Source organism: Podarcis liolepis (genome assembly GCF_965112155.1).
Source record: "Podarcis liolepis genome assembly, chromosome: 8".
NCBI lineage: Eukaryota > Metazoa > Chordata > Lepidosauria > Squamata > Lacertidae > Podarcis > Podarcis liolepis.
Genome location: NC_139560.1, coordinates 1,310,445 through 1,322,541, shown reverse-complemented (window position 1 = coordinate 1,322,541; position 12,097 = coordinate 1,310,445). Strand labels below are relative to the sequence as shown.

The following is a 12,097-nucleotide window of genomic DNA, read 5'->3' as shown; positions in this document are numbered from 1 at the left end:
ACAGCCCTAGCCAGAACCAAGAGGACCTCTGGCACCTCCTGCCCTGCTGTGCTATGCCTCAAGCCCTTGCCATGTGGGCTCTCTAATAACAATAGTAATTATAATTATAATTATTTTTATTTATACCTCACCCGTCTGGGTTTCCTCAGCCACTCTGGGCAGCTACCAACAAAATATTAAAATGCAATAATCTGTTAAACATTAAAAGCTTCCCTAAACAGGGCTGCCTTCAGATGTCTTCTAAAAGTCTGGTAGTTGTTGTTCTCTTTGACATCTGATGGGAGGACGTTCCACAGGACGGGTGCCACTACCGAGAAGGCCCTCTGCCTGTTTCCCTGTAACTTGGCTTCTTGCAGTGAGGGAACTGCCAGAAGGCCCTTGGCACTGGACCTCAGTGTCCAGGCAGAACGATGGGGGTGGAGACGCTCCTTCAGGTATACTGGACCGAGGCCATTTAGAGCTTTCATGGTCAGCGCCAACACTTTGAATTGGGCTCAGAAACGTACTGGGAGCCAATGTCGGTCTTTCAAGACCGTTGTTATGTGGTCTCGGTGGCCGCTCCCAGTCACCAGTCTAGCTGCCGCATTCTGGATTAATTGCAGTTTCCGGGTCACCTTCAAAGGTAGCCCAACGTAGAGCGCATTGCAGTAGTCCAAGCGGGAGATAACCAGAGCATGCACTACTATGGCGAGGCAGTCTGTGGGCAGATAGGGTCTCATCTCATCCTGCGTACCAGATGGAGCTGGTGGACAACTGCCCTGGACACAGAATGTACCTGTACCTCCATGGACAGCTGTGAGTCCAAAATGACAACAGGCTGCGCACCTGGTCCTTCAGGGGCACAGTTACCCCATTCAGGACCAGGGAGTCCTCCACACCCGCCTGCCCCCTGTCCCCCCAAAACAGTACTTCTGTCTTGTCAGGATTCAACCTCAATCTGTTAGCTGCCATCCATCCTCCAACCACCTCCAGACACTCACACAGGACCTTCACCATGTTCACTGGTTCCGATTTGAAAGAGAGGTAGAGCTGGGTATCATCCGCATACTGATGAGCACCCAGCCCAAACCCCCTGATGATCTCTCCCAGAGGCTGCATGTAGTAATTTCACTTTCCATATTCAACTACAGTAATGTGATCTTGGATGAAATAACTGTGATCTTGCGAATTAAGTACGTAACCAGAGGTACTACTGTAGTTTGCACAGACCCAATTCTTTGAAGTCCCAAAGGAAGGAGTCCATTATGCTTTCAAGCGACTCCATTCACCAGAAAATTCTTCCTAAGGTTTAATTGAAATCTCCTTTCTTGTCATCTGAATCCACTGGTTCGAGTTCTCCCCTCTGGAGCAACATAAAACAAGTTTCCTCCACGGGACAGGCCTGCAGGCCTTTGAATAAGACTCTCATGTCACCCCTCCGTGTCTCTTCTCCAAGCTAAACATATCCGATCGTTTCAACAGTTCATCACAAGACTTGATTTCCAGCTCTTCAGCTTCTTAGTCGCCCTTCTTGGCACACCTTCCAGCTTGTCCTTATCCTCTCAAACTGTGGTGCCCAGAACTGGACAAAGGGCTCCAGGTAGGCTCTGGCCAAGGCTGAATAGAGTGGTGCTATGACTTCCCTTAAGGGACGCGGGTGGCGCTGTGGGTAAAACCTCAGTGCCTAGCAGTGGCTTAGCATGGGGGGTGCAGGGGGGGCCGGCCACACCGGGCGCAACATCTGGGGGTTAGGGTTAGGGGGCGCAAATCCACGGGTTAGGGGGCGCAAATCCACGGGTTAGGGGGCGCAAATTACTTGCCTTGCCCCGGGTGCTGACAACCCACGCTACGCCACTGGTGCCTAGGACCTGCCGATCGTATGGTCGGCGGTTTGAATCCCCGCGACAGGGTGAGCTCCCGTCATTTGGTCCCAGCTCCTGCCCACCTAGCAGTTCGAAAGCCCCCCTAATTGCAAGTAGATAAATAGTTACCGCTTTATAGCGGGAAGGTAAACGGCGTTTCCGTGTGCTGCGCTGGTGCTGGCTCACCAGCTGCAGCTTCGTCATGCTGGCCACATGACCCGAAAGTTTCTTTGGACGGTACCGGCTCATGGCCTCTAGAGCGAGATGAGCACGCAACCCTAGAGTCGGACACGACTGGCCCGTACGGGCAGGGGTACCTTTACCTTTACCTTTATGACTTCCCTTAATTGGGACACTAGATTTCTTTTGATGCAGCCTGGAATTGCAATAGCTTTTTCAATCTTTATTTCATGAGATACTATGACAGCGAAGAAGAGAAATGCAGCATGAAAAGCAAAACCGCACAACAAGATACAACCAGGGTTGCCACCTCTGCTCCTGCAAAATACAGGACGGGACTGGGGGGGGGGGGACTTAGGGTGAATTCCCACCCCCACCTGGTGCTGAAATGACTTCAAAGCAATCCATTACAATCCATTGCAGCGTAATAGGAGGACATCTCTGGACTACTTCTCTCTCACACACATTTGTAAATCTCTCCATTCTTTGCTACCCAGAGCTAAGTACATTACCTTTCACACACATGCAGCATTATACAGCAAAGTTGCATCACATAACCTTTCTTTTTTGCATTCACATTCACACAATCATTTTGTGGCCTTCACATGGGATTTGCTTGTGAAAGCATACAAATGCTCATAACAAGATGAGACCGCACCATCCTACTGCCAAAATGTAGGAACAGATTTTTGTAGAGAGTCAGGAATGCTTAGTTTATGGCACAAGGTTACATGACATTATTCAAAACTGTGCACGCATTGTACATGAAATACATATTTCATTAAGAATTGCATAAATCTATGGAGAGTAAATGGTTGAAATATGCTGATTTATTGTTAGAAGACAGTGAAGGTTTTAAATTACTGGTCAACTCACCACTGTGTGCTAACCACACTTGCCACTTAGCTATGCTGCAGTTTCTCTTTGATGGTAGCATGACATCCAAGTGTGGAACAGGTGAGTGATGCCTCCAGCCACCTGGCAGAGGCAAGGAAAACAGAGAAACCCACACAAGACGTACCCTGGCTGCATTTGGTTCATATTATTTACCTTTAATGGTTTTTTATTGCCTCATGGCTGTCAAAGTGACACAATGGCTTGAAGAGTTATAGGTGATTGGTAATGACTGTCCTTGAGCTAATGAGGCTTAATTACTTCAAATTTGCAAAGTGCTTTGAAACAGGCTCTTGCTCCGGCCCATTGGTGGTGGGTGGAAGGTATGAGAGCAAGTTCAGGAAACCAGCTTTAGGGGTTAGGGGTTAAGGGTTAAGGGTTAAGGGTTTAAGCATCAGGGCTAGGATTAGGGTTAGGCTTAGGCTTAGGGGGTTAGGCATAGGGGTTAGGGATTAGGGATTAGGGGCTAAGGGTTAAGGGTTTAAAGATTAGGGTTAGGATTAGGGTTAGGGGTTAGGGTTAGGGATTAGGGGCTAAGGGTTAAGGGTTTAAAGATTAGGGTTAGGATTAGGGGTTGGGGTTAGGGGTTAGGATTAGGGTTAGGGTTAGGGTTAGGGATTAGGGATTAGGGATTAGGGATTAGGGATTAGGGATTAGGGGCTAAGGGTTAAGGGTTTAAAGATTAGGGTTAGGATTAGGGGTTGGGGTTAGGGGTTAGGGATTAGGGATTAGGGGCTAAGGGTTAAGGGTTTAAAGATTAGGGTTAGGATTAGGGGTTGGGGTTAGGGGTTGGGGTTAGGGGTTGGGGTTAGGGATTAGGGATTAGGGATTAGGGATTAGGGGCTAAGGGTTAAGGGTTAAGGGTTAAGGGTTTAAAGATTAGGGTTAGGATTAGGATTAGGGTTAGGGGTTGGGGTTAGGGGTTAGGGGTTAGGGTTTAAGTATTAGGGCTAGGGTTAGGGTTAGGTTTAGGCTTAGGCTTAGGTTTAGGGGGTTAGGCATAGGGGTTGGGGCTGGGGTTAGGGGTTAAGGGGTTAAGGTTAGGGTTTTACGATTAGGGTCAGGGTTAGGCATCTGGTCGGCCACTGTGAGAACAGGATGCTGGGCGAGATGAGCCCCTGGCCTGCTCTCACCATCTCTTCGCAGAAACCACAGGAGGGGAGAGTTGCTCCTGCGCTCAGCTTTGGTCAACTCACCACTGTGTGCTAACCACACCTGCCACTTAGCTATGCTGCAGTTTCTCTTTGATGGTAGCGTGACATCCAAGTGTGGAACAGGTGAGTGATGCCCACAGTGACCTGGCAAGTGCAAGAGTGGACACTGACAGAGAAAACCAAACAAGACGTACCCTGGCTGCATTTGGTTCATATTATTTATCTTTAATGGTTTTTTATTGCCTCATGGCTGTCAAAGTGACACAATGGCTTGAAGAGTTATAGGTGAGTGGTAATGACTGTCCTTGAGCTAATGAGGCTTAATTGCTTCAAATTTGCAAAATGCTTTGAAACAGGCTCTTGCTCCGGCCCATTGGTGGTGGGTGGAAGGGAAGAAGAAGAAGAAGAAGAAGAAGAAGAAGAAGAAGAAGAAGAAGAAGAAGAAGAAGAAGAAGAAGAAGAAGAAGAATTTATTTATACCCCGCTCATCTGGCCGAGTTTCCCCAGCCACTCTGGGTGGCTCCCAATTGAGTGTTAAAAACAATCCAGCGTTAAATATTAAAAACTTCCCCCAAAAGGGCTGCCTTTTAAAGATAGGATATCTGCTTATTTCCTTCACATGTGAAGGGAGGGTGTTCCACAGGGTGGGTGCCACTACTGAGAAGGCCCTCTGCCTGTTTCCCTGTAACTTGGCTTCTCTCAGGGAGGGAACCACCAGAAGGCCCTCGGAGCTGGACCTCAGAGTCAGAGCAGAACGATGGGGGTGGAAAGGAATTGCTGAAACAATTAACAGAAGTGGAATACAAAAAGGGAGGTGTGAGGAGGTCGTGGAAACAAGTGAACGAAAGATAAGATAATGAAATGGTTTTGTTTTTGTTTTATTAGTTTTATGTGTTAGTGTTTTTGTATTGTATTGCATTGTCTTTTTTTCCCTTTTTTTCCTTTTTTTTGTAGTGTTGTGTTTAAATTGTTGGAAAATTAATAAATATTATACAAACAAAGAAAAAAGACACTCCTTCAGATATACTGGACCGAGGCCATTTAGGGCTTTCAAGGTCAGCACCAACACTTTGAATTGTGCTCGGAAACGTACTGGGAGCCAATGTAGGTCTTTCAGGACTGGTGTTATGTGGTCTCGGCTGCCGCTTCCAGTCCCCAGTCTGGCTGCTGCATTCTTGAATAACTGCAGTTTCCAGGTCACCTTCAAAGGTAGCCCCACATAGAGCGCACTGCAGTAGTCCAAACAGGAGATAACTAGAGCATGCACCACTCTGGCGAGACAGTCTGCGGGCAGGGAGGGTCTTATCCTGTGTACCAGATGGAGCTGGTAGACAGCTGCCCTGGCTACAGAATTGACCTGTGCCTCCATGGACAGCTGTGAGTCCAAAATGACTCCCAGGCTGCGCACCTGGTCCTTCAGGGGCACAGTGACCCCATTCAGGACCAGGGAATCCCCCACATCCGCCTGCCCCCTGTCCCCCCAAAACAGTACTTCTGTCTTGTCAGGATTCAACCTCAATCTGTTAGCCACCATCCATCCTCTAATTGCAAGAGAGCAAGTTCAGGAAACCAGTTTTAGGGTTTAGGGTTCAGGGTTTAGGGTTTAAGGTTAGGGTTAGGTTTAGGGGTTGGGGTTGGGGTCATGAAGAGTCGGACACAACTAAGCGACAAAACAACAACAACAATAACAAGGAAAAGCGGGACATTATGAGATCAAATCAGAAACACGGACAGCTTTTCTAAATCGGTGGTGTTCCTGGAAAATAGGGACACTTGGAGTCTGATCTACTAGTCCAGGATCCTGCTCTCTCAGTGGCAGATCAGTTGTCCATGAGAAGTCCGCAAGCAGAAGAGGAGTGTAGCAACACTCTCCTCATTTGTGATTTGCAGTAATTAGAATTAGGAGGATTGAGGAAGGACTTCAGCATCATGGCTAATTGCCACGGAAGGTCTTATTCCCACTCTGACACTCAACTTGCACGGATCAGAGATAATCCTGACAGGAGAACTTGGTAGTCGTGGAAGGACTCAGGAAATCTTAAATTGACTGCTGCCAGCTGGCCTACACTTGGACCTTGTTCCAGGGGAGGGAGGCAGAGATGTTTCTATGGGCTGGAAGAGGCCATTTCAACACAGAAGTGCCTACCCGTTCTCCACAAGGCTGACCGCACAAAGTGTTCATTTTGGAGCTTGGCTGATGTGGTTGGGACCTGCCAGTATCAGTGCTCAGTTTGGCACCCATCTGACCTCTAAATGGGATAAATGGAATGAGGATGTCTTCTTCTAAAATCTTCTGCCAAGGAGATGCCGTTATTTCCTCTTGGGAGAGAGTCAGAAACCACACAAGCCCACTCAGAACCTGCTCAGATGAAGGATGTCAAAATTTGATCTTGATCCCCAGATCCTGGTGTCACCATCTTTCTGATTGGCCAAGTTGAGCCACGTTAGGCAAGCGCTGTCCATTGGGAAGGGGATAAAACCTGGAGGTGCAGGACTCCTCTGGAAGCAGGGAAGTCTCAGTTCCAGTTTGGGGAGAAGAACCTGTGTCTCCTGTCCCACCAAGAGCAACAGACGCTTCTGCAGATCCCGAGAAAGAGAGGCAAGGTAAGTTGGGAAAACCCACTGGATATGATTATTGAAACCTAGAACACCTCCCAAAAAGGAAAGTCTGGACCCTGAATGCCCCACAGAATTTGCATATCTAAAACTGTGGTTTTCTTTTCTTTTCTTGACATTAAACGTCGGTTAGGCACTGTGGCGATCACACAGGGTCCCCGGACATTTAACGGTCTATTGATCCCTGTGCCACCACTGTGCTCGCTTTCCTGCTTCCACCAACCAGTTACTCTCTAGTAAAACACTGAGTCCAGTCAGTTGTTAAAAGTGAGCCAAAAAAACAAGTTTATTTTACAAACAATAACAAGTTTATGGTTTCTCAGATAATATTCCCGTCAGTATTTTAACTTTAGTTTCTTTACCATAGAATCATAGAATCATAGAGTTGGAAGAGACCACAAGGGCCATCGAGTCCAACCCCCTGCCAAGCAGGAAACACCATCAGAGCACTCCTGACATATGGTTGTCAAGCCTCTGCTTAAAGACCTCCAAAGAAGGAGACTCCACCACACTCCTTGGCAGCAAATTCCACTGTTGAACCGGCCTATGTCTTCCTAATACTTTCTGACTGATTATCTCAACTGTTTGGCTGAGGCCTCTTAACAAATTCTCTCCCTCTCTCACACCAGAATAGCCAAACCCACAGACTTATCCTCTCTGTCTCTTCTAACTCCAGACTGTCTTCTCAACAACTCTAACTCTCTCAAAAAACCTATGGGCTTAAACCTTATACACAGTTAACTCTGCCCCCTGGGTTCCCATTGCTTAGTCATTTTACAATTAGGGTACTTAACCCTTTCCCTATGAACATAGTATGATGTCACACACATCGGAGGGCAAACGCCACAGGCACCTCTATCACTTTGGAGAATAAGAGTTCTCCAGGCCAACCAAATAGCGCTTGTTGCAGGAAACCCCCCCCCCCAATCATTCAGTTTGTACAAACACCACACACACATCATACACGACGCTTCTGTTATAAATTCATAGAAAATCAGCCATACATCGGATCTGCACCGTTCCACTTTTATTTTACACCATGAGGGAAGGACTATCAAAGATGGGAGACTTGACACAAGGCAGCCAACATGTCCTACCCAGTTGGCATGCCAACCGTGATGGTCGTAGACAGAAGATCATTCCACTCACAAAGGACCTGCAAATGGGAGTGGATTCAGTACGGACTGAAACACAGGACAGTGACCAGCCCGTCCCTTTGGGGGCAGGAAACAGTGAACTCCTCTTTGTCCTCAGGAATGTAATCATGGGGAGGGGGAAAGGAGGAATGTCTTTTTCACCTGAGTGTCTTGCCAGGTGACAAGACACTCAGGTTACCACCACAACTCCTCCCTGAACCCCTCCTCTTTGTGATGTGTCAATGATGTAGTCGTGATGTAGTTATGATGTAGTCTTAGGGGTGTAGCATGGGGGATTAGCAGCCAATAAAAGTTTGGGGGTTCCGTTGTTCGGGGCTTCCATCTGGTGGCAGGTGGGAGTCCTGTCACAACAGTCTTCAATAAAGACCAAGCCTCCTGGGGTCCTTGTTTTTTGTCCAAGGGAGCCCTCAGATTTCTCCGTTAACATGCTGCTAAGGAGGAACACGACCCCCATGGCTTCCAGCCTAGCCTCCCCTCACTGCCTTCTCTGCTCCCTCCTTGCAGGATGCTCCTCGTCTGGACTTCGCTGCTGCCCCTGGTACTTCTGGCAGGGCGTGGGGAGGCCCAGAACTCCAAGCCTGACCTGGAAAGTACCAGTAAGAGAGGGGAAAAGGGAATGGAAAGGGGTCATCGCCTGTGGGCAAGCAAAACGGTGCCCCTCCCCACGAACAGAGGGCACTCTTATTCCTCCCCCAACAATGGCCTATAAGCTGGTTTCTGACAGTGAAAATCTGGAGGTCACCTTACTCCATGCATAGGTAGGGGGCCTAGGAGTTGGTGGGGGGGAGCAGCAATGAGGAAGATTTCCATGTTGTGGCTGGCATCCACTGCATTCTCTCAAAATTCAAAATGTAGCCACTGGTCCAAAAAATAGGTGACCCTCCAGGTCTATGTCAGGGCTGAAACTCCTTCAGTTCACCTGGTCCCAAGTCGTTCAGGTGTTTACATGTTAGAAACAAGTCCTCGAAGATGCCCCGGCAGGTAACTGACAGCTTCCTCAGCACAGGTCCACTCAGCAACTTGGCCACAGAATCATGCGCCAGCTGCAGCTTCTGAACCCATCCCAAGGGACGTCCCACATAGGGTGCATTACAGTACACCAATTGTAAGATTACCAACGCATGCATCGCCGTGGCCAAAGTATTCCTGTCCCGGAAAGGGCAGAGTTGGTGCAAATGGGAGCTTCTGCCCACAGAGGTAATCTGAAGCTCCATTAAGAAAGATGGATCTAGGAGCCCCCCAAAACTCTGCACCTCATCCTTCAGAGGGTTCGCAATCTCATCTGGCAATGGGGAAGCCCCCAACTTCTGGACCTGGAAACTGATCGCCCACAAAGTCTCATTCTGGCCAGGATGAGTATGATGACTGCAAACCACTCGGAGGATTTATGACTGGCAAATGCAATATAAATTTTGTAAAACAGAATGACATTTATTGGCACTGCTGTTATCTGTAGGTTAACTGCTAGTTCTTAATATGGGTGGCAACTGGGAGAACAGGATGCTGGATTAGATGGGCCCTTTTGGCCTGATCCTGCTGCGTCAGGACTATTCTTACTGCTCCCTTACTTGCAGAGCCAGCATGGTGTAATGGTTAAGAGCGGTGGACTCGTAATCTGGGGAAGAGGGTTCGCGTCTCCACTCCTCCACCTGCAGCTGCTGGGTGACCTTGGGCCAGTCACACTTCTCTGAAGTCTCTCAGCCCCACTCACCTCACAGAGTGTTTGTTGTGGGGGAGGAAGGGAAAGGAGAATGTTAGCCGCTTTGAGACTCCTTCGGGTAGTGATAAAGCGGGATATCAAATCCAAGCTCTTCTCCTTCTTCTTCCTCTTCTCCTCCTTCTTCTGCCCTGTCTTCTTTCCATCAAGCTGTTGCTCCAGCTGTCAACTTGGCCAGAGGCCGCCCAGCCTGTCAGTCCTCCACTAACCCCCATCCAAGCGATCCGTCAGCCGGCAAAGCTGTCGATGGGAACTCTGACGGGGTCTTCGATCATGCCTCCTGCACCCACACCCATAAAGAATATGGACCATGGTGGCATGTGGAATTGGACGACCGGTATGCTATCTCCTCTGTGGTGGTGAAAAACCGTGCAGACTGCTGCAGCAAGAGACTCCTGGGAGCCCAGATCCATGTGGGAGACCACGTGATTGACCAGGGCAAGTTCAACCCCCTGTAAGTTCCCGTTGCCCCTCCCCTCCCCACTTGTCCTTCAGCCAAGGCATCCCAGGAGACGCTCTCAAGATGCCTGAAGATTCGTTCACTTGTAGCTCCTTTGTTCTCTTCCCAATCAGGGTGGGGGGAGCAGGGGGTAGTGGATTCTGCCCATATTTCAAGACCTGCTTCTGTGTGGAATGGCAAGGGCTAATTCCTGCTCCTGGGTGGAACGGCCTCTCTGACTTCTCCACTTGGATGCTTCACTGATGTCTCAAGTTCAGTAAGTCCAAGACTGAACTTCTCATCTTTCCTCCCCTCCCTCTTCTTTCACTCTCCCTCTTCCCTGACACTCCTGCCTTCTTCATCAAGCATGAAGCCATGACTTCCCCTTGGAGTCCCCTTTGGTTTGAATCCTATCCTTGAGAGTGAACAAGCATGTTCCCTCCTCCATGTGACAGCCCTAAGATATTGGAAGATGGCTATCATATCTCCTCTCAGTCATCTCTTTTCCAGGCTAAAACTACCCAGGTCCCTCAACTGTGCTTCCTAAGGCTTGGTTTCCAGACCCTTGATCATCTTGGTTGCCCTTTGTGGCGTTTGCCCTCCTAGGTGGGTCATAAGGAAAGGGTTAAATGAGTGTGAAGTGATTGGCCAGTGGGAACCCAAGAGGAGGAGTTGGAGTTGGAGTTGTTTGGAAGTCAGTTGGGAGTTGGAGAAGGAAGAGGGAAGACAAGTCTGTGGGTTGGTCTCGTTTTGATGTGAGAGTGAGTGAAACTGTTAGGAGGAGTCAGATAGACAGTTGGGATAATCAGTTAGAAGTTATTAGGAAGGTATAGGCCAGTATAGAAACTAAGGATAAGAAACTGACAAGAAAAATTATCTGAAACCATAAACCTGTTAAGGCTTATAAAATAAACTTGATTATTTGTTTTAATGTTAACAACTGTCTGGACTCAGTGTGTACCTGACAGAAACGGGTTGGTGGCAGCGGGATAGTGATCATAGTGGTGGCACAGGGATCAATAGACCGTCAAATGTCCTGGGACCCTGTGTGATGCCACACCCTCCTCTGCAAACCTTCCAGCTTGTCAACATCCTTCTGAGACTGTGGTGCCCAGAACTGGACACAGGACTCCAGGCATGTTCTGACTAAGGCAGAATAGAGGGGTACTATTATTTCCCTTGATCTGGACACTAGACTTCTGTTGATGCAGCCTAGAAGAGCATTGGCTTTTTTTGCTGCTGCATCACACTCTTGACTCATGTTCAGTTTGTGGTCCACCAAGACCCCTAGATCCTTTTCACATGTACTGCTAGTGAGCCAGGGGCTCCCGCAGCCATGGAAATACCTCAGAGGGTAGACGGAGTCATTCTGAATTGTTTCCACCCCAAGGTTGACCTCCCGTTTCTCTCTGTAGTTGTGGAACCATCACAGATGATGGCCTTGGCTCCATCAGCACCATCAATTGCCAAGGGATGAAGGGTCGCTATGTGAGCGTGAACCACTATGGACTAGCTATCCTGACCTTGTGTGAGGTGGAAGTCTATGGAACAAAGTTGGAGGATGAGTCTCAGGGATAACCAGCCATGTGTCGCGCGGAAAGGGGCATGGGCAGAACTGATGGAATCGGTGTTCGTTGTCCAATAAACATCATTTGAGCAGCCTTCTTTCGTCTCTCCGATTTGTTGGTCAGAACCAAGGGGGTCTGTGATTTTGCCTGTGCCAGAGAGCAGAGCCATAGAGGAGGCCAAGTGACGCCTTGTGGAGACTGCAAGTCCTATTTGCCAGGGATCCCTCACAAAGAGAACTAGTTGCACAACGAAGGAGGCCAGAGAATTATGCACTAATGTAGTGATCAGGTGGGATTGCTATGAGGAATTATAAAAAATATGGAGCACGCCATTTATGTCAGCAATGAAAGCATTGCGTTGACTGGGTTTGAGACATTTTGATATGATTTCTGATAATCCATGCCTCTGCGTCTCTGTCCTATTTCTCTGCCTGACAGGCACGTATCAGCATTCTAAACACAGGCCAGTTGTTCATCAGGCATCCTGGGTCATAAAGATAGTAAGCAGCTTCTTTGATGTAGTTATTGTTA

At 48.4% G+C, this 12,097-nt stretch overlaps 2 protein-coding genes across 2 annotated transcripts in view; both read left to right on the top strand.

Annotated features, from left to right (window-relative positions):
• LOC310713199 (fucolectin-like) overlaps window positions 1-12,097 on the top strand; it is a 42,027-nt gene that overhangs the window by 18,689 nt on the left and 11,241 nt on the right. The window lies entirely within an intron of this gene.
• On the top strand, window positions 6,498-11,659 carry LOC310713196 (fucolectin-like). Its single transcript, XM_083517067.1, has 4 exons — window positions 6,498-6,673; window positions 8,347-8,438; window positions 9,710-10,013; window positions 11,414-11,659. Exons 2-4 carry the CDS (start codon window positions 8,348-8,350, stop codon window positions 11,574-11,576), a joined length of 558 nt encoding a protein of 185 aa, XP_083373193.1. The 5' UTR covers window positions 6,498-6,673; window position 8,347; the 3' UTR covers window positions 11,577-11,659.

Bases quoted from the DNA above. Each gene is read 5' to 3' on its own strand.
- LOC310713196 (XM_083517067.1), top strand. From the start codon at position 8,348: ATGCTCCTCGTCTGGACTTCGCTGCTGCCCCTGGTACTTCTGGCAGGG. The intron at 8,439-9,709 runs GTAAGAGAGGGG...CTTTCCATCAAG, and splicing joins GCCTGACCTGGAAAGTACCA to CTGTTGCTCCAGCTGTCAAC. The intron at 10,014-11,413 runs GTAAGTTCCCGT...TTCTCTCTGTAG, and splicing joins CAGGGCAAGTTCAACCCCCT to TTGTGGAACCATCACAGATG.